The sequence below is a fragment of the Pan paniscus genome, chromosome 13 (assembly GCF_029289425.2).
Source record: "Pan paniscus chromosome 13, NHGRI_mPanPan1-v2.0_pri, whole genome shotgun sequence".
In the NCBI taxonomy this organism is placed as follows: Eukaryota; Metazoa; Chordata; class Mammalia; order Primates; family Hominidae; genus Pan; species Pan paniscus.
In genome coordinates, this window is record NC_073262.2 from 138,291,051 (window position 1) to 138,318,136 (window position 27,086).

Here is a 27,086-nt window from a genome sequence, read left to right on the forward strand (position 1 = left end):
TGGGGGGGCTGTAGGATGCTGGAAGCAGCCCCAGCACATGTGCATCTGCAGCGGGGCTTGGTGATGTGGACTTGGGGCTTCCGATGCTCGTGCTGGCCTGAATCTCCGGGAGACATGGAGCATCTCAGGGTGGGGTCAGGTTCCCAGGTGAAGCCCCTGCTGCTGATCTGTAGACCGTGCTTGGAGAACACTGGTCCAGTGCACTGGAGTTCATACAGATCCGCCTTTGGGGCATGCCCAGGGGGGTCTTACAGGAGCCAGGGACAGGTGGGGCCATGTCTGGCGTAGACAGTGATACAGTGATGTCCCTTGGCCTCTGCTGGACAGAGAAGGAGGTGCCAGGAGGCAGCTCTGAGTTGGGATGGAAAGGATGCATGACAGTCAGCTTCCCTACAGCTGGAGGGGAAGTTCCAGAAAGAAAGGATGGCCAACCTGGGACTTGTGGGCAGGGAAAGGGCTTTTGGAGGCCAAGATTGTAGGGCAGTGTTATCCTGGGTGAGTTGGGGTATGGCCATAGGAGGGGGCTCCAGGAATTCAGGGAAGGAAAAGACCATGGCGCTGAGGAGGCGGCACGGCCTGGCCCTCCACCTCCAAGCTGACCACCCTACTCAGCTCCTTTAGGGTGGAGTGGCTGTAAGGCCGTGACCAGGAAAAAAGGGACCCAGGGTGGTGGCACATGAATCCCAGCTTTGTGTATCCACTCAGTTCCATGCCAGGTAGTCACATCTTAACTTGTGGCGCGGCTTTAGAGAGTGTCTGTGCAGGCTGCCTCTGATCCCTCAGTCAGTGTGCAGAGCTGAGCTGATGAGGAGTTAACCTCCTTTTCCAGATTTGGAAAGTCTTGGTATGTAACCAACCAGGTCTCACCTTCAGCCACACTCCTAGGGACAGAGTGCGTCCATGGAGGGGAGGACTCACAGCGGTTTTGAAGTAATGTAGATTGTGTGGCCATCCCAATTTAGTTTATCATTCCCCTACTTGGTCTGTCTGCCTTCATGGAAGTTGGTGATTTTTTTTTTTTTTTTTTTGGCTCTGTTGCCCAGGCTGGATTGCAGTGGTGGCATCTCAGCTCACTGCAACCTCTGCCTCCCGGGTTCAAGCGATTCTTCTGCCTCAGCCTCCCAAGTAGCTGGGATTACAGGTGTGTGCCACCACACCTGGCCGAAGTTGGTGATTTTGAACAGAGGAAAGATAGCACAGTGTCATAACTCAGCAAAGGTGCTCAGCAGCTGCAGGAGTTGGGGTTGTCTGGGCTCACACCCAGCCTGTGTCCCTCATCCCCTTGCTCCGCTGCAAGAACCCCTCACCCTGCTCAGTGCTCCTGGCCACTGCTGACTGGTGCATGGCGAGCAGAGGTTTTATTCCATCTTACTGTGTCAGATGTGATTCCGGGGACGCAGTTCTTTCTTAAGAGCTCTGATGCATGTTCTAACTAGGAGGGCAGGTAGCTGCCGCTCCCAGCAGCCCCTGATGTGTTTTCCTTCAAGCCTGGGGAACACCGAGCTAGGGACACGCTGGCTAATAGAGGAAAGAGAGCTGGGGTATGGTGGCTCACACCTGTAATCCCAGCACTTTGGGAGGCTGAGGTGGGTGGATCATCTGAGGTCAGCCTGACCAACAAGGTGAAACCCCGTCTCTACTAAAAATAAAAATCAGCTGGGCATGGTGGTGGGCGCCTGTGATCCCATCTTCTTGGGAGGCTGAGGCAGGAGAATTGCTTGAACCTGGGAGGCAGAGGTTGCAGTGAGCCGAGATTGCACCATTGCACTCCAGCCTGGGCAACAAGAACGAAACTCTGTCTCAAAAAAAAAAAAAGAAGGGGAGCGATCACATGCATCCCTCTGCTGAGATGGGAGCAGCAGCATGGGGTTGGGCTTTGAACTGGCATCGTAGGCATTTTGTTTTCTACATTTAGAGGAAAAATATACATCAAATATTCAAGTCCCCTGGGCAAAGATAAAAGAGTTTTCAGATATCTCTGCAGCCAAATCCCAAATGGGATGCAGAAGGGAGAACTGTGTAAAATCACGCTCTTCCAGAAGCTGGGCTTTGTAATGGGGCTGCAAAAATTCCCAGGGCATCGTTTGTGGCCTCAATGTGATTTTCATGTAAGTCATGGATTTTCTAAATCTTTGAGGTTAGTGGATCTAAAGAAAAGCTTGGTAAACATCCAGATGTTGTCAAACATATTTAGGTCATTGTTCTCTGACAGTTCGTGGTATTCGTTCCTACTCCAGGAAGCTCTTAGGAGAATCCAAATCCGACTTCCCTGTGCTTTGAGAAGGAATGTCTGCATGAAGACCATCGTACAGATGGCGATATTAGAAGAGTTCCCTCCCGTGAATCCTGTAGAGGAAAATGTTACCAAATAGGCCTGTTCCCCTGTGCACCCAATACTAGGAAGATTAGATAATGTGTAGGGATTTCTTGGTTTTTCTGCACAAAAGCTCCAGGGCTGCTTTGAGGCTGTCTGATAGACAGCTGCAGTGTTGTGTGTTACCCTTGACCGCATCCCTCCTGTCCCTGAGCTCGAAGGCTGAATGGTCAATGGGAGCTCCTTTGGTGACTCTGTAGCTGTGGCCAGTGCCTGGCAGCTAGCGAGTGGCCAGAACTGGGAGCTGCTGTGTGTGACGTGGCTGTTCAGTGTTGTTTGTGTTGGCTCTGTAAAACGATGCTTAATAGATCGGATTTTAATATATAGTTTGTTTTTTTTGTTTTTTTTTTTTTGAGACGGAGTTTCACTATTGTTGCCCAGGCTAGAGTGCAGTGGCATGATCTCAGCTCCCTGCAACCTCTGCCTCCTGGGTTCAAGCGATTTCCCTACCTCAGCCTCCCAGGTAGCTGGGATTACAGGTGCACACCACCATGCCCAGCTAATTTTTTTTGTATTTTTATAAATATAAAAAAGATTTCACCATGTTGGCCAGGCTGGTCTCAAACTCCTGACCTCAGGTGATCCACCCGCCTTGGCCTCCCAAAGTGCTGGGATTACAAGCATGAGCCACCACACTCGGCCTGATTTAATATCTTAAGTCACCTTTGCCTGACACTTAGCAAGAAAAACTACCAAGAAATATCTAATATTTTCCTTTTGTTTGGGAATAAGAATCTACTCACAATGGACACTTGCTGGCTTGTTTTAAAACCAAGCTTGCTTCTCACTGGCCTGTTTAAGTGGAAATGAAGTCTCAGTGTGGGGTCCGATGCTTCCTATGGCTGCATGGAGGAAAGGAGTCTGGGCCTGAATCTCCCGTGTTCCTCATGCTTGGGTAGAACTAAAGCCTCTTGTTCTGTAATGTGGCAGTTCCCATTCTCAGAGGATAAAGTATGTGTGAGTGATGCCACCTCAACCCTTAGCCAGGTGCAGGCGTAACAAAGGAGACCCACCTGTTCAATATAGTGAGACCCCCATCTTTACCATAAATGAAAAAAACATTAGCCAAGCATGGTGGCTCACGCCGGTAATCCCAGCACTTTAGGAGGCCAAGATGGGAGAATCATCTGAGGTGAGGCGTTCGAGACCAGCCTGGGCAACATGGCAAGACCCTCCTCTCTACAAAAAAATTTAAAAATTAGCCAGGGGTGGTGACATGTGCCTGTGGTCCCAGCTATTCAGGAGGCAGGAGGATCACTTGAGCCCAGGAGTTCAAGGCTGTAGTGAGCTATGATCTTGCCACTGCACTCTAGCCTGTCTGTGTGGTGGTGTGTTCATACACAATAGACATCGCCAGTGTTCTGTTGGCAGGAATTGCTATCGTTGGTCCTTAAGGAAAAACACAGGAAGGATGCAGGTGCTCAGAGGACCTTCTGGGGTCTTTTTTCCTGCTGGATCAATGTTCCTGCCCTACAGACAGACCATACTTGTCCTTCCTCGACTAGCAGATAAGGGTCAAGTCCTCATCTCTTTTACAGTTCCACGTTTAACCTTCAGCTTTTAAAACGAGAGAAATAGGGTCCCCAGTGAGTTCAGCTGGAGTGTCCCAGGCAAAGGGATGCGTGCAGAATTTTCAGTTCCTAGAAGCTGAGCATCATGGCAAATCTTAGCTTAGAAACCATTCTACCATGACATTCTCAGATGAGAATTTGAGTCTCATGCTAAAAATATAAAAGTATTAATAAGACGTTACTATCTTGGTAATTGCTTCTTCTTACATGTATCTGTCAGTCAACTGGCTACCAGAAAATAGCCTTTGATGTACCCACGGAGGGGCTCTTGGTGGACTCCCGGGGTGGGCATGCTCAGGCCTGGGCAGTACCAGTGGTTGGCCAGTTTCTACCATCAGCAGACGCGGTTCTGCTAAGATACTGCAAACGTGATTACTGGCTGTCAGGTTCTGTTATTTGGAAAGCCAGCCTGTGTAGCAGATGGCTCTGCTGACTGGCTACCAGAAGTTTCCTTTAAATAAGGCTTATCAGCTCTAGCAACACTTGGAAATACTATTCTCAAGGAGAATGTTTGATTTATAGGTAGCTAGAAATGACCCGGGACAGAGGAGTCGTGAGACGGTGGCCAAAGCATCTCATAAACTTGGAACTAAGGGAGCGAAGCCAGCTGCTGAGGGTGATGAATGGGGGTTAGCTAGGGCTGGCACCTTTCCTGAACTCTCCTCTGCAGTCTTCCTCTCTCGGGCAGCATTAGTCCCTGCAGCACGGAGGCATTACCCGGCTGCTGTTTGGTTTTGAGGTAGCAGTGAAATCAACTACATGCTTTAAAAAAAAAAAATTGGTGATATGCTCCATGGCATGAAAAAATTCAAGAAATGGCAGTCTAGTGTTTAAAAAGCCACAGGAAAATAAAGCATAATGCCACCTGAACATATATAGTATTGTGATTTTTTTTTTTTCTCTTCAAAAAAGGCTGGTGTGGCTTTGTAGAAGGGGATTTAGATTTTGGAGTGACATGTCGGGAGCATGTGTCTTCTTTGCATCGGGAGAGCCCATCTCTCTAAGGCAGTGGGGAAAGGCAATTCTCTGTGACCAGGTTTTTCACACCCACAGTTGCACTTGACATGGCATCATTATGACTGGTGTGGAAAATAAGTGCTTCCTTCTGAGGTGGAAATGCTGAAAGATCACAAACACACTGGCTATGGCTGGAAGAGGTTCCCTGGAAGAGTCAGTGTCATCTAAGGTGGATGGAATGGATTCTTCTACTCCGCAGCCTGCATCTCGTATGGCAAAGTGCAAAACCTGGGATGGATTCTCGACAAAGGTACAGTATTTGGGAGACACAAACAGTCCAGTATTTTAGCCCTGAAGGAATACTACCTTATTTTTTACTTTGGGCTCTATGAATGCTTCAGATAACAAGCCAGATAGATTTACATACCTTAATTATGGACAAGCTACTTTCATATTAAAGTTCATTTCAGTATGTGAACATTGCCATGGTCTCAAACAGTGAGAATTGACCTCCCCCTCCCACACCTGGCTAAGTTAGGAGCCCAGGGTTCTGGTCCCACCCTTGACAGTAGCAGAGATCTCTATCTTTCCACGTTGCTGTTTGTTTCTCAGCTTACAGACCTGGGTGACCTTTAAGTTTGTACAGCTGCAGTGATAAAATTTTAGACTTTGCCAAATTTTAGTGGTGTTCATCATTAAAGAGGCGGGATGGCCCTGTAGCTGTCTCTGGGATTATCGTGAAGCTTTTCTCTCCCTCGCTGTCTTTCTGTGGTAAAATCACGTAGCCTTAGCATTTTTCGGGAGTTGGGTCAATTCTTTGAGGACAGAACCCCTGCGTTGTCACTGTGTAGCATTGCAGTAGGTACTCAATATATATTCGATGAATAAATGAACCAATAGAAAACCGAGTAAGTCTGTGAAAGTTTGCTAAAAATGCTACCTGGAAATGTCAAGGTAACATTTACATTTGATTTGTGTGGAGTTCAGTAATATTCACATGTTTACTTTGGTCTTTGTTATCAACAAAGCAGAATGCTGATGCTTACTAAGACAAAAAAAAAAAAAAAAGAGCACAGGCAGTGTGACCCCCAAACCCCAGATTTCACCCTTACTGAGGAGCTGTGTAGCCCTGGGGAAGTGCCCTCTGTCTCCGAGCCTCTGCATCTCCCTAACCAGATGGGCGCTAGGCTGTCATTCTGAACCATTCTGACAGATGAATCCCGCCTGGCTGCTACTCTAGAAGTTGGGGGTTCTTGGTTCTTATCAAAGAGGGCTTCTTTAGCCTGGCGTGGTGGCTCACGCCTGTAATCCCAGCACTCTGGGAGGCTGAGGTGGGCGGATCATGAGGTCAGGAGTTCGAGACCAGCATGACCAACATGGTGAAACCCCATCTCTACTAAAAATACAAAAATTAGCTGGGACTGGTGGCGCGCACCTGTAATCCCAGCTACTCAGGAGGCTGAGACAGGAGAATCACTTGAACCCAGGAGGTGGAGGTTGCAGGAGCCGAGATCGTGCCATTGAGCTCCGGACTGGGCAAGAGCGAGTGAGCCTTTGTCTCAAAAAAAAAAAAAAAAAAAAAGGCTTCTTTATTGAAACTCAAAAGGTAAAATGATTCTGTCTTGGAGACCCCTCCTTACAATGAGGATGTAATCAGAGGTACCACATCCAGAGCCCTTAGAGTTTGAGTAGCAGGTAGGCTGAGGTGTGACCCTGTGATGGTGAAAATCATGTTAAGGTTGAGGCCACAGAGGGTGCTCACGTGTATTTTAAAGTATCCTTTCAAGATAAATAAAGTGAATCACCTAGCAGTCACTCTGACTTATTTCATTAAATCTGAATATTAAATTTAATGCTGTCATAAAATCTAGATTTCCTAGGCTATAACTTCTATAACTTCCTTCAAAAGAGAGCTTGCCCAATTCAGTTTTATGCCACTTCCAGTGTCGTGAACACAATAGGTACCCCCACAATAAGATTAAAGTAGGGAAAGCTGGCACCTGACAATCCCTGCCTGCAAATAGCAAATCCCAAAGTAATGCTTCCACCTGGCCTGGCCACCAGCACCTTGCCCAGAAACAGCCTGTAGCAAGCTGTGGCATTTCTAGGCCTGGAGAAGGTCATGTAAGCATGTGGTGTGATTAGGGGACATTGTATTTTTCCTTCTGAAACTTTTCATCAAGGAAACTCTGAAACAATACATCTGTGTTTAAGACAGCTTGAGGAACTGATAAGTTGATCACCTATGTCTAAATATCGTGGCCTCCGATAACATCCTAGACCAGTATCTATCAGCCCACCAGGTAGGAAATGGGGGATTTGATGGAAGAGAAGTTCAGTTTTCATTATTAATGGTGAATATTTAGCATGTACACAGAATGCCTGGCACATAGGATTTTAACCAATTTAATCTTCACAGGAATGCTCAAAGTTTAGGAGCTTTTATCGGCACCCCTGTTTTACAGGTGGAAAAGCAAGTGGTTTGTCAGTGAATAAGCCTGGCTTGCGGGCAGGCACGTCTGTCTTCTTGCTCTTAACCGCAGTATTCTCCTGTCTGTTGTCATGGGGAGCAAGTGCTTACCTGTAAGGAATCTTTCCCCACACATTGGTAAAATAACCCTACAAGATTATTTTAGAAGTTTTGCACAGAGGCAGTATCGTAGCCATGGAGGTTTATCTGGGGTGAGGTTATTGATAATTGAAAATGAAAACAATAAAGACAGAATTATGTTAGGAGACAGACTGTGGCCCTTCATTGGGATGGCATTGGTGTACACAGCACCCTCACAGTCACATCTCTTTGTTCTCGTCTTCCTGGAAGCCCACTTGTTCCTAGGTGAGGTTGGCGGTAACAGGTACCAAAGACTGTTTTTTAAACAAGTCACATGAGTTGCATCTTCGAGGCTGCATGGTTAGGAAAGATGCCTCATATAAACGCGCAGCAGGTGAGACATGCCCCTCGTTTTGTTCTTGCAGGCCAAGCCCCAGAGTGTGCGTGGTTTTAGGGTGCAGGCTGGTGCTGGGCTAGGCCCCTCGGAGGCTCCGGTCCGCGCTGCGCCGATCCATCCCGGCGCTTGGGCCTGCACGCCGCCGCGCTCGCCGCCGCCGCCGCCGCGCTCCCGGGACTCGGCCAGCCCGGCTGGGCGCGCGGCCCGCGGTCCCTGCACGTCGGCCCCTGTCGCCCGCCCCGCCCCGGCGCGCGTTTCCATTTTAAACCGCCGCCCGCCGCCCGCCACCCTTCGGCCGCAGGCGGTGCAGCTGTCCGCGCGTCCCGGAGCCCAGGGAGTGGCGGAGGCTGCGGAACCGCCGAGCTGTGCAGCCGGAGCGGGAGGATGCGCACTGGCCCCGCGTCGTAGACAATGAAGCCGCGGGCGCCGCCGCCCGCCCTGGGCCCTGCGCACCGCGGCCGCACCTGCCGGCGAGAGCGCTCTAGCGCCTGACCGGCCGCCTCGCCTGGCCCCGCCGGCCCATGGCTCGGCGCCCCGGGCCCGGACCCCGGCACTCGGGCGGCGCGGCGCACGGGCCGGCGGGTGCCAGGGGCGCCGTCCCCGCAGCCTGAGTGCGGCCCTCGCGGTCAGCGGGGGGCGTGGGCCACACTCCCGGCCCGCCTGCCCTCCCCGCTTAGCCCGGCGCCCTCCCGGCCCGCGGGCTCGCTGGATGCGGCGGGGCCCCAGCGCGCGGGCGACATGTACTTGTTGGACGGCAGTGGCGAGCCCGCGTCGCCACCCGCGGACGCGATGCCGCGCGGGACGCCCCCTAGAAAGACTGTCTACCGCATCTCCGTGACCATGGTCAGGAAGGAGCAGCTGGCCGCGCCGGGCTCCGGCGGCCCGGACCCACGCCCGGTTCGGCGGCCCCGGCCCGCGCGCTCCCCGGACGCGCCCGGGAGGCTTGAGGAGGAGGCCGAGGAGGCGGAGGGTGCCGAGGAACCGGAGGGTCCCCGGCCGCGCGCTTGGGATTTCCGCACCTTCCGCACCCGCAGCACCGGGCAGCTGGAACTGGGGCGGCTCCGGCCGTGCGCACGCGGCCTGGAGCCCGCGGACCTGGCCGGCAGCGCCCCGGCCGAGGAGGAGAGACGCGGCTCGCCCGCGCCCGGCAGCCCCGACGTGGAGGGGGCCCGGGCCGCGCCCCTGCGGCGGAGCCTGAGCTTCAGGCACTGGAGCGGGCCTGAGGCGCCGCAAGGCCGGACACTGGGCGGCGGAAGGCGCCACAGCAGCTCCGGGAGCCTGGCCTGGGCGCCGTGCGACGAGGCCGCGGCCGGGGCCACCCTGGAGCCCGCGACCGCCACGCAGCCCGCCTCGGAGAAGCGCAACACCCTGGACGTGGGCGAGGTGCTCAGCAAGAACGACGCGCTCTCGGACCTGGAGCGTTGGGAGCGCAGTAAGAGCAAGAACCGCACGCTGGACAACAGCGACCTGCAGCGGCTGGAGCGCGCGCGGGCGGCGGCCGGGGCCGGCGCGGCCTCGGAGCACCGGCTGCTGCGCTTCTTCAGCGGCATCTTCGCGCGCAGGGACGGGGGCCCGGGCGGCGGGCCCTTGCCACGGAGCGGAGCCTCGCGGCCGCGCGGCTACTTCAGCCTGCGGCGGGCCCCGGCCGAGGCGCACTCGTCCAGCGCCGAGAGCATCGACGGCTCCCCGCGCAGAGGTGGGCAGCGTGGCCGGGGGTCCCGGGACGGGAAGGGGCGTGGTGGGGACTTGCCGGCTCCGCAGCGGCTATGGGACCCGCCCTCCCGGGTCGGGAGCCTGCACGTGGCCTCGAGGGATGCGAACTCGGGTACTGCGGTTTTCCCCAGCAGGGCGCAGCGGTCCTGGGTTTTCTGGCTGTCCCTGCGCCTGGCTGTGCGTGCTGGTGCCCCTCGGAGTCCACCACCTTCATCAAGGAGAGCTTGACCCGGGAGAGGTCGCCTTGCCAGGCGGCGCCCGACCTCCTTCGCGTGCTCGCTGGGTCTTCTGCGGGAGCGGGCCCTGAGCTGGCTGCCCGCGACACCTGTGGGGCCGCCCCAGGGAGCCGAGGCTCGCCGGTCGCCGCCGCGCAGGTGCCGCTGCCTGGGTGGGAGAAGCCGGCATTCATTCTGGCGCCCCTCCCTGCCTCGAGTCGTCTCCCTGTTAGTGCTACCATCTGTCAGTGTTGTGATGTGGACTCAGCTGACTCCGTGGCCCTCGGTATTGAGCTGGCTGTAAGGACACCTCACTACAGTGGTGGGGCCTGGGGTGGGACGGAGGCCCCTCTCTCCACAGCTTTCCTGCCAGGTGGCATCTTAATGAGGAGAGCGAGTCTGGGACCGGATTCTGTTTCCTCATAATGTAGGCTAGCAAAAGGGCAGGAAAACCGCAGCCCTGCAGCCTGTTCTGAAACCTCAGGTCTGTGTTTCCTTAAGTCCTCAGACAGGGACTTTGCATGGAGGGATCTCCAGCCAGATATGTTATTCTCTGCAGGAATCAGTTAACCTTTTGGTAGCATTTCGGGGTCAGAGCCTCCAGAAACCTCAAAACACAGACTCCATCAACTGCGCATCACCCTGAGGGGGATTCTGGGGGTGGAAGTGGTGCTAGATTGCTACACCTTATTCTCCTGGGAGGGGGTTGTATGCCTGAAGATATTGTGGCCACAGACAAGAGGCCATGCATTTTTACCACCAAAAAAAAATATTATTCATCCTCTTACCTGAATTCTTTAACTTGGCTGGTACAGATAAAGGTAGTTGGAGAGTGGGCTTTTAATTTGCAGTTCAGACTGCTGTGTAACCCACCTCTGGAGAGGGTATTCATCCCAAGTGGACTTAACAGGTCAGCTGACTGCCCCTAGGGTTTATGTTAAAACCAACTAATGCAAATAAATGACTGTCCTTATGGAAATATTTTTAAGGTAAAGTGAAGATAAAATGGTCATGTTCTAATATGCTCCTAATGATCCTCAGAATGTGCTAGAGGATGGTTGAAACAAGCAGTGGCATGTGCAGTAATGTTAAAATCTGACCTGTTTCACTAGTGAGGCTACACTGTAGCCACACTTATGTTTAGCTTGAGTTTTAACCTCCCTTGGAGCACTTACTTTAGAAGGCACTGTATTTAACTCCAACCATTATCCCATCCCTTCATGTATTCTCTTAAAATATGAGAAAATGATGCGTGTTATTTTGTTAAAAGAATTGGTTTGCACGAAGTTGCTCCTGTCATCATTGGCTTTCAGAGGAAGTTAAGACCTGAAGGTCTCAGTTCTCTAATAGCAGGCTTGCATCTTTGCTCTGTGGACTTGGAAGAAAACAGTAATTAGTTGCCTCGGTTCCAGACAAGTTTGTATCAGAGAGAGAAAGAAAAACGCACAGACATGATTTAGAGAGAATGCATTTCATTGTGGTCCCTCTTGATACAAGTTAAAAGCATTTGGAGTTTGGATAGTTCCTCTCTGGTCAAATGGATTGATAGTAGATTTGGAGTAGTAAGGGTGTGAAGTGTGTTGGAATGTTTATAGTAATGCTCAGTTTGTTCCTTGTGGTCAGTCCTTCTCTGGGCGGAATTACTTTGGTCTGAGACATGATATTACCAGCATTGTGGGTTGTATAGAAAAACGGAAATTTAATGAACTACATTATAGCCATATGGTCAGAACTCTAGGGCCTCACTTTTTTCTGAAGTTCTAAGTAATCACATGCTCAAAAAAGCTACATCTTTCACCTGGATAAATTCTTTGCCTTTGGCTAAAATGTCTGACATGTCAATATTCTTAGGATTTCGGTGATGCCAGTGTCTGTTACAGGTAAAAGGTGTAGCCCCCATAGGTGTCACAACTTCTCATTTTATTACATTTTTCCAGTCTTTACATATTTGCTTCCTGTGACATAAATTATTCAGAATTTAGGTGCTGTTTAAGATTTTGAATTTAGGTGAGAATCTCTAAGGTAACAGTCAGATACAGTAGAGCCCAAGCTCAGTTTCCCTGTAAATGTCCATAGGATGCAAGTCCCCAAACCACTGGGGACAGGTGGGTTTGTAGGACTCGGAAATTTTGGATCTGAGGAAGGTAAAATGGTGTGTGTTATATAGAACACTGCTTGTGAGATCGGGTGGCACCCTTTAATAACACACTAATATTTTGCAGCAAAGCCTGAAATATCCATACTCAGTGAAATAAATAGTGATTAAAAGTAGCCTCGTGCCAGTTAGAGTCTGGTTTTGCCACCAAAGTAATTTGCCAGCCATTTATGAAAAGAAGTTCCATTCTCAGACCTTTTTGGATTTCAGATTGACAGCTAAACTATCGTAGACCTGCAACGTGATAAGCATCATGAGAAGCACCACTGGCTTTCTGTACATTTTGGCCATAATGTTTTAAAATTTGGAGTCCTTGAAAATATAAAGGAAATTAGAAGTGACCTCAGCTGGTGCAGGTTTTTCTTCTGTTAGAATCTTTTCATATTCTTTAAAAGAGCTAGTAAATTTTTGAATTGGCTACAGAAATCTAAAGACTAAGTAATTATTGCATTAGTCTATTTGGCTTAGAGTTAATTGCTTAGGCAAGGTATTTCCATTAGCACAGGGAAGCAAGATGGCTGGAGTCTTATTTTAAAGCACACACAGGCTCCTACATACGTGTACCTTTGGTTTGCCTGTATTCTGAACTGAAGGCATTAAGGATGAAAGGATTGGAGCACCTACCTTTTGTAGGATGATTCTCTTGTACTCTCTGGTCCTTGTTGGAACTTGTCTATTTAGGCTCTTCCCAGTTCTTCCCTCTAACGCAGAACAGTTGCCTCGGTGAGTTCAGGGCTGCTCCCTCTGTGTAAGGCTTGCAACTGATAGCAGCAAGCCAGCAGACATTCCAGAAAGACCCTGTGTCAGATCAAGGGCAGTTTCGTGTTAACTGATACACATGTATTAGGGCAGAGTCCGTTGACTCAAGTATAATTTAATACAAGGAAAGATCAAATAATAAATGATAAATGACATTGTAGGGTGTCCCCTTGCCAGCGCATGCTCTCTGCATCCCAGTGGATGCCGTCTGGGCCGGCCCTGGAACCAGCTGTGCTGTGAGTGAAGCCCACACTGGCTATGCCCATCCAGAGCATTCGGTGTCTTTTCGAGTGTTCTCTTGCTGTCTGGGAGGATTGATTACAGTAATAAAGTGATTCATTGATACCTCTTACTGAGGTTAGCTTTTAAAATTAGTAATTTACAACTGATTTTTGACAGCACATTTTATGAGTGGCTTTGTTCTTTAATTTCTGATTCCCTTGATTTGTATCAGTCAATTACTGTAGGGTGATAGACTTTTTTTTTTTTTTTTTTTTTGATGGAGTCTCACTCTGTTGCCAGGCTGGAGTGCAGTGAGCGATCTCAGCTCACTGCAACCTCCCCCTCCCAGGTTCAAGCAATTCTCCTCCCTCAGCCTCCCCAGTAGCTGGGACTAGAGGCGCATGCCACCGCGCCCAGCTAATTTTTGTGTTTTTAGTAGAGAGAGGGTTTCACCATGTTGGCTAGGATGGTCTCCATCTCTTGACCTCTTGATCCACCCCCCTCGGTCTGGGATTACAGGCATGAGCCACCACACCTGTGGTTTTTTTATTTTATTATTTTTATTTTTTAAACCATTTAAAACAAACAGCCTTCAGTGGGGAACGTGAGGACACAGCAATTAAATGAAATAAAATTACTGAAACAATTTGATAAAGTTTGATTTTTAAATTTGATTTGTTACTGAAAAAAGGACACTTTTTGTTTGTTGGTTGGTTGGTTGGTTGGTTGGTTTTTTTTTTTTTTTGAGACGGAGTCTCGCTCTGTCGCCCAGGCTGGAGTGCAGTGGCGTGATCTCAGCTCACTGCAACCTCTGCCTCCCGGGTTCATGCCATGCTCCTGCCTCAGCCTCTCCGAATAGCTGGGACTACAGGTGCCCGCCACCATGCCCGGCTAATTTATTTGTATTTTTAGTAGAGACGGGTTTTCACTGTGGTCTCAATCTCCTGACCTCGTGATACACCTGCCTCAGCCTCCCAAAGTGCTAGGATTACAAGCCTGAGCGACCGCGCCTGGCCTGAAAAGGACACCTGTAAGGAAACTATGTAATTCAGTGTTTCTCATTTGAAACATTTTGAACTGATTAGTCTTTTGTTATTAGAATTGATTATCTACAGTTTTTTGTTGTTACAATTGAACATTCCTAGAGTTTGCTTGCTTTTTGTAAATTACTCCAGATAGCAATTTAGGAAACTCCTCATTATTTTTGTTTAGGGCTAAAATGATTCTCCTGGAGACGGAGCAGTTGTACTTGGGGTACAAGGAAGAGCTGTGCTGCAGGTCAGCCAGGGAACCTTCTAAGTCACCGCTGTGGGCTGTGTCCTGCTGTGTTTATTTCCTTAGGTTGGAGCCCAAGTTTCAGCATAGGTCACCTGTTAACATCTTTCTCTTTGATAAGTCATCAAAGAGACTTGGGCTGGAATATCCTGCCACCAGGGGGAATGTTCAAAAGTACATCTGCTCCAGACCAGTGTTGACAGGCACATTGTAGCAAATTATTGGGTTATACAGTTAACAAATACCTTTTGTTTGGAGATGTAAGACCCAATTATAAAGCACTAGTAGTTTTTGTCTTTTTAATGCATTAACAAACATATATTGCGTGTCTATGGTGTGTTCTGCATTCACTAGGCAGTGGAAGCTGGAGCTAACTAGAGCACAGTTCCTGTCTTCAGAGGTCAGTAGCATACTGGAGGAGATGGAAAAGATTGAATGAATCACAGCCTCATGGGGTACATGAGGGAAGATATGACTATTTCTCTGCACAGCCTATCTCCATTAGAGCACTAGTCCACTGTGTAACAATAACCTCGCATACATGCCTGCCACTTCTAACTAGTGAGTCCTTCCTGGGCATGAAGCACGCATCATTCCTCTGTGTACTGCAGAGTTGTAGACACTGTGCTTGACACATAGATTTTAGTAAATGTTTATGGGTGGAACTAATGAGAGAACTAGAAGAGGGAGTGAATTGAATGTTCTTGAGTTAATGGGAAGGAGTTAATGAAGGCCTCACAGAGGGGCAAATGAGCTGGATCTTGTAGGATCTGTAGGAGTTTACCAGGTAGAGAAGAGTGACTCCACCAGCAAGGTGTTTGGGATTTCTATAGTTAATTGTTAAGAATTTATTCCTGTTCCCCAGATCCTTATGACTAATGCCAACAATAAACATAAAACAGGATGTTACTCTTTCTACAATGAGCTTTGGTGTTTTTGTTTTTGAAAAATATTTTCGGTATATGGTTTTTGTTTCTGATAGGAATTCTCCTTTAGGCTATTGTCAATTTATTTTCCTGCAATGATTTGAAACAATTATATTAACTTAAAATGATGTCACAATGAGTGAAATAATGAAAAAAAGTTATAGTTATTGAGGGTAGTCTCGTGATGAGATAAAGTGCATACAGCTGCACTCCTGTTGCCAGGTGATTAAGAACAGAATTGGTATTAAGGTCAACGGATTAGCAAAAAGGGGGGAGATTATTGTCTTTTCATTATTTTGAAAGAAGTACCATCTGCCCTTGATTGTTTTGGTTTAGGTTTTATTCAGCCCAAATTAGAATCCGCTGTGGTGTTGATTGTTCCTTCTTGGTGATAGCCCTAGAACTGTGTTTCCCATCGTTGATACTTGCATTCACCTTTGCTAGTTCTCTCTTCTCCTATGAAGACATGAACGTAGCTGCTCCTTTAATTACATTTAGCTAGTTTTAATTCAAAGATGGCTATTGGCCCTTTGTTTTCTTATAATCTTTTATTGTGTTCATTTTCCTAGTTGATTTTTAATGGTGACATCACTAACAGCTCTAAAGACTCAAAGCTTACCAGACAGCACGCTTCCCTGGGTCAGAAGATGGGAGTCCTCTCCTCTCTCATTCAGTACCAGGGTGTACCAGTGAGAGGCTTGTGAAGGGATTGTTTCGGCCACTCCTTATCTAAGAAATGAAGATAATTTTTATGAGGTGCATTTTGGTCTGTGGGAGTGGAAGGGAAAATGACGGTTGCTTTCCTATACTGTCCTTTGTTTGGAATGGTGAAAATGTTTTGAATCTGTTTCTGGTGTGATCGTTAGGTCCGAGATTTCACGTGACGTTGTGTGCCGGGTGTTGTGGTCAACACACAGGAATGCTCCTTTATTCTCTGTACGGCCTTTGGGTGCATCATTGGAGTGGATGTTCATTTGCTTGAGACGATTGTCAGAGGGAATCTTGTGTGCCCTTTGCTCTCTGTGCCTGTCATTGCGAGGGCTTCTTTGAGCCGGTCTGCTGACTGTCAGGCACTTGAGATTGACTCGGTGAACAATGCCGCCAGCCTTTCTGATGCGGCCCCTGCCCTCTCTGACTCCTACACAGGATCAGAATCACTCAGATATCACTTCTGTTGGTGGAGGCGAGAGAAGAATATTTATCCAGTTTCTGCCTTTCTGCCCCCATTAGCTCTTTACCAAAAAAAAAAAAAAAAAAAAAAAAAACCAAACCAGTTATTCTGTGAAAATATGCAAAGCAGAGTTTTGGCCTTGAGGATGCGTATTTGTGACTTGCTTTCCTGTACAGTAAGTGCTGCCGCCTCAGGAGCGGGCACAGTCGCTTATGGTGCCGGTGAGCCTGCGCGGCGCTGGCTTTTGCTCCTCTGGTGCCAGTGCAGCTCGTTGACAGCTCCAAGATACTTGGATATCTCACTCTTCTGGCTATTTCAGTTGCCAAACTAGAATCCCAACCTTCTGAGAGTCTGTTCTCTTTTGGATTTGTTCATAGATGTCTATTCTCTCCTGATCTGGTTCATGAACACTCTGGAAGCCAAGTTCATTGAAGACACTCTGGATGTGTAATTTGGAAGAGGAGACTGGAGCATGGAGGCTTTGTTCCTAGTTTTAGAGAAACACATAGAAAGGACACAGTGTCTAGCGCTGGTTAAGGAAACTTAAAGGAAAAAGATTGGGGCTCAGAATTAGGAAGTAATTTCTCACAAGCATAGCCATTCTGCTTTGGAAGAAGCTGGCTTCTCCTATCACTGGAGGCACCCAGACTCGGGCTGGTGAGGGATTGTTAGGACGGGGGCTGTGTGTGTTGTTGCGGGTAGAATTGATGGACTTCAAGTCCCATCCTAGTTTTCAAGGTCTAGAGTCCTTTCAGGATCTAGGATTTGATTTTTGTACCTGGTCTTCTCTCAAGGGGTAGTTTTCTCCCAGGTTTAAAGGAAGATATTTGTCTGGAGTTTCTTTGGACTGTCCTCCTGCCTGCCTGCCTCCCTCCCGCCCCCACCTTGGGATCCTGGTATATTCTGCCGGCTCACCTGAGACGTAGTAAGAGTTCTGCCTGTCAGCTGCAAGGTGCTGGGTGGAAGGTCCCTGCTTCCCACTCCCGCTCTCCTGCCTGCCAGCCCCACAGTAGTGCTGCCTGGGCTTGTGTTTCGCCATGTAGCCCCTCTCGATACCGATGCCATTTGTCTTCTGGGCATCCAGATGGTGAGTGGTGGCTGGGCATGATCTTAATCGGATTCTCCCTGTGCACAGCCAGCCTTGACTCAAAAACTGATTTCAGTTGTGTGGATAATACAATGATGGCGGCAAGAAAGAAAGAATACTTTTCTGTTGGTTGTTGGAACACATTTAAATTGCCACATGGAGAAAGCACAGTGTCTTGATTTGGTGGAGTGGATTTAGTCTTGACAACAATACTTCGGTTAGTAAGGTGATTCTGCCTAGTTATCTACATCCCTGAACTCTGCCTACCTTGTGCCAGTAAACAGATAATGTCACTGTGCAGCCCAGCACCATATCTTTGCTTTATTTAGCTGTAATACGGGTTTTGCAAAAGACCTAAAAATAGAAATATTGCATATGTGGCTGTGTTTGCATTTATAGTTACTATGAGATATACATTTGCCCAGGTGGATTTCTTATATCCCGAAGCTCCAAGTATAAGCCAACCTTGTATTTTGCTTTCACTGTTTTCCCCTGTATTTTCTCATGATCTTCAATTTAACTACTTCCTTTAAAATTATTGACCACTGTTATCTTAAAATTATAAATGGGGAGAATAGAGTTCTCTTTTTTTCCTTTGGCTTAATCCCCTTCCCACTCCTCTTATTCGGAGGAGTAGCGATTACTTGGCAGCATATGGATTCGTCTCATCCCTGGTACAAGCCAAATATGTGTTTATTTTGGACAGCTAGTCTGAGTGCTGCATCCCAACATCACCTTTCCTAATCCCTGCTGTGCCTTCTCCCGGAGGGCTGGCACCAAAGAGCATTGCCTGGAAAGCAGAGTAATCTGTGCTCTTGAGATTTTAGAGAATAAGGATGGATATTCCTTGTTGGGCGTGACTTTCAGTCTTCAGAGTAAGAAAGCACTGACACAGTATATTGATCAGGTTTGTTCAGTGGAGTGTAATAAAGGTCATTTGGTGAATTCCGTATTTTCAAATATTTAGGTTTCTAATATGATGCGAATGGTGTTATGTGGATCTGTGTTGTACTGACGCTGGCATTTTGACTGTCGTTTCTAAGTAACATACGACTACTTTGGATAAAAAGCACCGTGGCTTAACCATTGAAGATAATGTTACAAACTTAGATAATGGTTGAGCTAGCAAGTAACTAGTGAGAGGAACTTTAGCTCTATATGCAGGAGATCAGAGCACAGGGAGCTGGCCCCCTGGCTGACCTTCCTTGTGGCTACCCACGCCTTGCAACTGAAGAGCGGTAATTAAATATATATTCATAGAAGAGTGGTAAAATCTGCTTTGTCTGTGGAAATGAGCTAAAATATTAAGAATTCAAGGATGTTGGGCCAGGATTTGGGCTTTGATTTGGCGCGGGAGAAGTGTTGGGCCTGAGCCCTTGTAGGGGTGGGACGGGGCAGGGGTTTGAGTGTGAATGCTGGTGTCCAGAGGGGTCAGGGGCCCTGCAGCCCCCTCTAGAAGCTGTGACTTGGGAAGCACCCTCGTGTCCATTTGGACCCGTCTCAGGTGACTTGATGTGTGTGATCCCCCCATCTCTGTTCTGTGGCTCTCTATGGGCCTGGGGAAGGGTTCCCAGGCATCCTCTTGAAGCCATGTGGGGAGGCACCGAGAGCAGGAGGCTGGCTTCTCCTGGTGTCTTGTCCTTGGCAGGGAGCAAGTGACATCCATTTTGGCTGGTGCTGACAGGGTGAATGTACTAGCGTAGGTGTGTGCAGCTGGGGCTGTACCTGCCAGGAGCATCCTGGCGCGGGTCTCCTGCCTGAGTTTCTCCTTGTTGGGAATGCTGTCCTTAGGCAGATCCTCATTTTCAGGCCTCACCAGAATTGCCTGGCCTGGTGGGAAGAGAGTGGCTGCGGGCTCCCAGAGGTTCAGCTCAGAGTTCTACTCCACACTTCCTGGGCCAGCTTCCGCCTCTGAACACCTGAGCTGACACTGGGACTGTGAACCCAGATAGGATGATCATGCTCACAGCTGCAGCTCAGGATGCAGCCAGCTGTGTTTTTCCTACTTCCTCTCAGCTGGGCAGTTTGCTGGCCTCTGAAAATTTTAGCCCCCCCTCCCCCCTTTCTTTTTAGGCAGAGTCTCGCTCTGTCGCCCAGGCTGGAGTGCAGTGGCGCCATCTCGGCTCACTGCAAGCTCCGCCTCCCAGGTTCACACCATTCTCCTGCCTCAGCCTCCTGAGTAGCTGGAAATACAGGTGCCCACCACCACGCCCAGCTAATTTTTTTGTATTTTTAGTAGAGACGGGGCTTCACCGTGTTAGCCAGGATGGTCTCGATCTCCTGATCTCATGATCGGCCCGCCTCGGCCTCCCAAAGTGCTGGGATTACAGGCGTGAGCCACCATGCCCGGCAATTTTAGCCCTTTTGACACACTCTATGACCCTTCTTACGCGCCTCCCGAGGAGGAAGCATGCACTAGAGCGTGACTACAAACCTGGTGCCATGCTAGAGCGGGAGAGGAGTGACTGCAAACCTAGGCCTCTGTCCTGTCACCTTTCCTCCAGCTGGTGAACCACCTTGTCTACTCCCTTCCCCCAACACAGCCGACAGGTGGACAGCCAGACACATGCAGAGCCATTGTTTTTTCAAAGACCTGTTAAAGTTTAAAGGCTTTGTTCACTCATTCTTGAGACTAACAGTTCAAGTTCACAAGACAAGAATAAATGTGGAATACGGTATGCACCTAAAAATATAATACAGTTTTAATTTTCATCTGTACTGTTAGCATTAACCAGCACTTACTGAATAATGTCCTCTTCGGACTCTGTGTTAATTGACTTTTTAAGGTTGATTGTTAATAGAGCAGTAGGTTGGGAATTACAATATTGGTGAAATTTAACTGTTTTTCACGTGTGTATACCTTAAGTCCTATAAAGGGTCTAATTTAGTTTGCTTTTTTTTTTTTTTTTTGATACAGAGTCTCACTCCGTCACGCAGGCTGGAGTGCAGTGGCACAATCTCAGCTCACTGCACCCTCCGCCTCCCAGGTTCAAGCAATTCTCTGCCTCAGCCTCCCAAGTAGCTGGGATTACAGGCATCCACCACCACGCCCAGCTAATTTTTTTTGTATTTTTAGTAGAGACAGGGTTTCACCATGTTGGCCAGGCTGGTCTCGAACTCCTGACCTTGTGATCCACCCATCTCGGCCTCCCAAAGTGCTGGGATTACAGGCATGAGCCACCGTGCTTGGCCTCGGTTTGCATATTTTATACTGTGTTATGAAACAGTATCAGCACTGTTTTTTTTGTTTTAATATAGAAATAATATGTACGTTGTGGACTCCTCCTTTCAAGCTGGGCATATTTCATTTTCACTCTGAACTAGCTTGGTGGCCAAGAATGAGGCGTCTGGAACCAGGATCCTGTTTTGTGGGGGTTTTGTTTTGTTTTGTTTGAGATGGAGTCTCACTCTGTTGCCCAGGCTGGAGTGCAGTGGTGCACTCTCGGCTCACTGCAGCCTCTGCCTCCCGGGTTCAAGAGATTCTCCTGCCTCAGCCTCTCGAGTAGCTGGGATTACAGGTGTCTGCCACCATGCCTGGTTAATTTTTTTTTTAATTTTTAGTAGAGATGGGGTTTCGCCATGTTGGCCAGGCTGGTCTTGAACTGCTGACCTCAAATGATCCTCGCACCTTAGCCTCCCAAAGTGCTGGGATTATAGGCCTGATCCACCGTGCCTGGCCCAGAACCCTGATTTTGCTTCTAGATTTGTGACCTTTAGCAAGTTATTTAACTTGTTTGTGCCTCAGTTTTCTCACCCGAAAAACTAGGACTGACAATGGCATTTAACCTGCTGGGCGCTGGTGAGTGAACTCGATGTGTGGGTGTGTGCACACGTGCATGTGTGTGTGTGTGTGTGTGTTTTCAGGCAGCACGAGCACGGAATTCATGTCCCGGTCTGTTGCCAGCTGCTGTAGTTCTTTTGTTGATGGACTCATCCCACCCCCTCCAACACAGGGAATGTTCTGGAAGGAAGTGTGGCTACCCTGCCATGGTTCTGTGTCTATGGGAAATCTTATTCTCCTGGAAAACGCAAAGTAAATTCTTCCCTTTAAGACAGAACTGAGGGCCGGCGCGGTGGCTTAATTCCTGTAATCCCAGCACTTTGGGAGGCCGAGGTGGGCAGATCACTTGAGGCCAGGAGTTCGAGACCACCTGGCCAACATGGTGAAACCCCCATCTCTACTAAAAATATAAAAATTAGCTGGGCATGGTGGCACACACCTGTAATCCCAGCTACTTGGGAGGCTGAGGCAGGAGAATCGCCTGAATTCGGGAGGCAGATGTTGCAGTGAGCTGAGATCGCACCACTGCACTCCAGCCTGGGCAACAGAGTGAGACTCCACCTCAAACAACAACAAAAAAGACAGAATTGGTAAAAATACTGATCCCTTGGAAAGAAGTAACTATTTTAGATACCATTGTTTTATTAAAAATGTACTTGCCTCCCTCATATACACATATTGATATAATGCCATCTACATTTGTATAATTTATAAATATTATACAATACTTAATACATCTTATATTTAATATTAATAAATTATACAAATAAAATTTATAGATTATAAAATAAGTTTAGTTATTTTAATATTTAAATGTGCTAAATGTAAGTTTGTAAAATTTAGGAATAACTTGTTAGAAAGGTGAAGAAGCTCTGGATTGAAAGGTATGTGCTGAGGTCAGGAGTCCAGCTCACTCTCCTTTGAGGAGATGGCCTTGTTTTTTCTTTCTCTCTTTCTTTTTTTTTTTTTTATTATATTTTAAGTTCTAGGGTTACAGGTGCACAACATGTAGGTTTGTTACATAGGTATACATGTGCCATGTTGGCTTGCTGCACCCATCAACTCGTCATTTACATTAGGTAATTCTCCTAATGCCATCCCTCCCAAGCCCCCCGCCCCCTGCCCCCCACCAGGCCCCAGTGTGTGATGTTCCCCGCCCTGTGTCCATGTGTTCTCATTTTTCACCTCCCACCTGTGAGTGAGAACACATGGCGTGTTTGGTTTTCTGTCCTTGCGATAGTTTTGCTGAGAATGATGGTTTCCAGCTTCATCCACGTCCCTGCAGAGGACATGAACTCATCCTTTTTTTGTTTGTTTGTTTGTTTTGAGATGGAGTCTTGCTCTGTCGCCCAGGCTGGAATGCAGTCGCACGATCTCGGCTCACTGCAAGCTCCGCTTCCCGGGTTCACACCATTCTCCTGCCTCAGCCTCCCAAGTAGCTGGGACTACAGGTGGCCGCCACCACGCCCAGCTAATTTTTTGTATTTTGTTTAGTAGAGACAGGGTTTCACCATGTTAGCCAGGATGGTCTCGATCTCCTGACCTCGTGATCCACCCGCCTCGGCCTCCCAAAGTGCTGGGATTACAGGTGTGAACCACCGCAGCTGGCCACAGCCTTTCTTAAGGCAATCACGAGACCCAGCCCATCGTGGCCTGGTGAAGGAGCAAGCCCTAGGCTTCATTCTCAGTTTGGAAAAAACCGTCATTGCCCAGAATGTCCCATTTACACATTAATTCCTAAATGGAATGATGGGAGCGCTGGGTGCTCAGAGGCTTCCTTTTGAGGATTTGGCAGCTGCTTCTGTAACTTTTGCAGCAACTTCTGCACTCATTCATCAGGTGCAGAGCAGTGTTTTAGAAATGAGTGAGTCTTAGTGATTTCTTGGAGTGTGGATCCATACACACTTACCTCTTTTCTGAACTATAGATGGGAAGCTGCTGCAAAAAAGCAAGGTGCAGCCCCTTTTTTGTATGAGGGAAGCTACTGTTTACCATCCATGGCTGCTTGAGTTTTTAGAGCTGCGTCAGATGAATAACTTGTTGGTATCACTCGTCAATCTTAGAGGCACTTTCAGAGATTAGGAATTGTGACCAACAGGAGAGACTATCTGGCATTAGGGACACCAGGGCCTATTTTGGATCATGCTGTAGCCCTGTCCAATCTGGGATGACTGTGGCATACAAGTCACCATGGCCATTGTGAAGCCCTTGTTCTTGGAGACCCTGTGCTCCAGGTGTGGCTGGTTGGTTCCCTGTGGCAGGACCCCCAGAGGCCCCAGGGTTTGTGAGAGTCGGGGGTGTGCAGGTTCTGAGGGCTTTGCTGGGTGGGCCGAGGTTGAGTGGGCTGGTTGCAGAATCCTGGTGCCCAGAGGGTTCTTCTTTGCCTGTTGCTGGGGACTCACGCCTTGTGAGGGGACCTTGCTTTATTACCCTGATGAGGACAGAAGAGTTCCTGAGAGGAAGCCACAAGCCACCTCCCTGACCTGGCAGCTGCCTGTGTGCCCTGGTGTGTGGGTTCCTCCCTTCCTGGGTTCATGCAGCAGACTCTTGGCAGTGCAGGCCTCCTTCCAGGGGCTCTCAGGGCTCAGTTCTCATCTCTCTGGGTCACACTGAGCCCTGCTGATCCCCCTCCTGTGTGGCTGCCTCTCCGATGCCTGAAACACCTTCAGCTGTTTGTCCCACGGCCTCTCATCACCTCGATATCCTTTTCTGCTTGCTTTCTGGTTTTCAGTGGCTGCCAGCAGAAGCTGTAATGCTCCCCTGGGACCTGACCAGTAGAGAACAAATGCTATGAAGACCAGAGGCCCCTCACTGCTCCACGCGTATACAGGGTGCGTCTGTCTGGACAGCCGAAGGCCCATGGGTGGTTTTGTTTTCAAAACACAATGAAAAATGACCAGTCATGCCATATTGTTAGCACCTTTTGATTTTTTTTACTGTAAAAATCAAAACAGAAATATTTGGCTCCAGAGCTCTGTGAACCCCGAAAATTTGAGACGGGTCTCAGTTAATCTTGAAAGTTTATTTTGCCAAGGTTGAGGATGTGCGCTTGTTAACACAGCCTCAGGACATCTAAGAACATGTGCCCGAGGTGGCCTGAGCACAGCTTGGTACGTTTTAGGGAGACATGAGACACCAATCAGTACATGTAAAATAAACATTGGTTAGGTCCAGAAAGGCAGGACCACTCAAAGTGGGGAGGGGGCTTCTGACATTCTTTTGAGTTTCTGATGAGCCTTTCCAAAGGAGGCAATCAGATATGCACTTAGTGAGCAGGGCGATGACTTTGAATAGAGTGGGAGGCAGGTTTGTCCTGAGCATTTTCCAGCTTGAATTTTCCCTTTAGCTTAGTGATTTTGGGGGCCTAAGATTTTTGTTTTCCCACAGGTCTTTTTAGGAATTTTAAAGATGTATCTCATCCAGTAAAGCTGAAGTCCCGCCAAGTGGTAGCTGACCATAGACTAAGCCTCCTGCTGTATGGGGCACCCGCTGGGAGGGAAGAGGTGCTGGCCAAGGTGAATAGATGGTCAGATGGGCGATAGGAATGAACACTTTGCCATGGTGGGTGTGCTTTAGTGACAGAATTTGTTCAGGAGATTATCTTTGTTCCTGGTTTGGGAAGGCAGAGCTTCTATATTGGAATTCTTTGTCTCCCAGAATAAAAACTCTAACATCACCTGTATTATATTGCGGGGATTAAAATCATGCACTTGTAGCCAAACCTAGGTATGAGTGTGAGCGTGGACACTGCTGACAGATTGAAATTTGACGTCCGAATTCTGGTTCCCAGGAAGGAGATATATACACACACACACACACACATTACATATGTGTGTGTGTATATATATACGTGGAGATATATATATATATATTTTTTTTTAGACAGGGTCTTGCTCTGAAGCCCAGGATGGAGCGCAGTGGTGTGATCATGGTTCACAACAGCCATGGGCTTAAGCAGTCTTCCTACCTTAGCCACCCAAGTAGCTGAGACTACAGACACATGCCATCATGCCCAGCTAATTAAAATAATTTTTTTTTTTTTTTTGTAGAGATGAGGTCTTACTGTGCTGCCCAGGCTGGTCTCAGACCCTTGAGCTTAAGTGAACCTCCTGTCTCTGCCTCCCAAATGTTGGGATTATGGGCCTGAGCCACTGGGCTTGGTTTAGGAAGGCTTTTTGAATAATTATCTTCCTCACTCTCTTTCCACCCACTCTCCATTCAACCCTGATGAACCCTGCTGGACTTCATTACATTTCTGCTCACTTGACATGCAGATTGCAGATCAGGTGGGCGGGAGCTGATAACAGTCTCACTTGGCCTCAGTTTCCTCGTATGTCCAATGAAGGGATGCACCCTAGCTCTAAAAGTAAACATTATTCTCAACAGAAGAATCTGGGCATTTGCTATCAAACAGATTCCCATTCTTCAGGCAGTTAATTTTCCACACCACAGGAGATGTTTGTGACATTTCCCATTTCTTTGAAGTCTAAGGTAGATATTGATCCTTTGGAAGGAGATTAAGTTCTCTGGTTCCATCAGGTGTAATGATTTCAGTTTTAGTGTTCCTAGGTGGGGAGTGCTAACCCAAACCTTTCATGTGTAGGAATGTCATCCCTCTGCAGACCTTTGAGTCCAGATTTCATTTGTAGTTGACCTTTGGGGGTGACAGTCCGATATGTGTAAATCGTAATAGCCCTTCATCGTAGATACCAGTTTAAAATTCATTTTAGGTGAGTTTCCAAACAGATATATTGGATGTATATCAGTTTAATTTGATAAACATGCAGATAAAAACTTATTACATGAGGACCAGTGTTTGAAAGATGGCTTACATGACCTGATGAGTTTTCATTTTGTCCGTTTCCAAAATACACAGGAATGCAGGAATGCCACCTTCATTCAGATCAGACTTATCTTCTTCGCAGGATGTGGCCAGAGATTTATTTAAGACATTAGCTGTGATGAGGAAGGTCAGATAATTTAAGCAGGGGCAAAGTACACATTACTGAGGATTCAGCGCTCTTTGGTAGAAGGATGTGTTCCTGGATTTTTTTTTTCTTTTTTTTTTGGATTTTTCTTCTTAATCTCCGCTCTCTGACTTTTTTTTTTTTTTTTTTTTTTTTTTTTTTTTTTTTTTGAGATGGAGTCTCACTCTGTCACCCAGGCTGGAGTGCAGTGGCGCCATCTCGGCTCACTGCAACCTCCGCCTCCTGGGTTCACGCCATTCTCCCGCCTCAGCCTCCAGAGTAGCTGGGATTACAGGCACGCACCACCATACCCAGCTAATTTTTGTATTTTCAGTAGAGACGGGGTTTCACCATGCTGGCCAGGCTGGTCTCAAAGTCCCGACCTTGATCAAGTGATCTGCCCACCTCGGTCTCCCAAAGTGCTGGGATTACAGGCGTGAGCCACCACGCCCAGCCTTGCCCTCGGATCTTGAACCTCCTGTCTACTCTTGCTGGGCTGTAGATGGACAGAGGTGTCAGTATTTTAGGAGTGTGATCTCTCCTTTTGCTCATTGGTGTTTGGGGTCTGTGGTGTCTGTTTGGGGAGCAGGTGTGTGCAGGAAGGAATCTGCACTCTCCACTTTGCTTTCCCAACATTGTTTTTTTCATTCTCTCTGGAAGGTCATGACGGTCCCCTCCACTCACTCACCTCTCACATTTCCAGCCCCTCTACTTCAGACAGACTTCCGAAACTTTCTGCCTCTCTTGGGGTACTTTAGTATGCCCTGCAGATGTAAGCTGCTTTCAGAAAAAGCCAGATCCTGCCACATGAGACTGCAGGCCCTACTAGAATCTGTTCTATCCCACATCTCCAGTTATAGGTGGGTGGGAAGTGGGAATTGGAATTTTTTCCTTTTGTTCAGATTTTCATCATGACCACGTGTGTACCCGTTAAGACTAGACAAGGGAGTCACCGCTGCTGAAAG

General features: G+C 48.3%; 1 protein-coding gene across 16 annotated transcripts in view; it reads left to right on the forward strand.

Annotated features, from left to right (window-relative positions):
* Positions 1-27,086, forward strand: part of AGAP1 (ArfGAP with GTPase domain, ankyrin repeat and PH domain 1) — a 640,400-nt gene that overhangs the window by 169,549 nt on the left and 443,765 nt on the right. For 3 of the 16 annotated variants that reach the window (XM_034955409.3, XM_034955411.3, XM_055109244.2), the window contains exon 1: positions 8,068-9,546. The exons of 4 other annotated variants lie outside the window; for them this stretch is intronic. In XM_034955409.3, the coding sequence (XP_034811300.1) occupies positions 8,589-9,546 (958 nt within the window). In that variant the 5' untranslated portion in view covers positions 8,068-8,588. Of the gene's footprint in view, positions 1-8,041; positions 9,547-27,086 lie in introns of those variants that run through there. 9 more of the 16 variants (XM_034955408.3, XM_055109248.2, XM_055109246.2 and 6 more) reach the window with 7 other exon arrangements.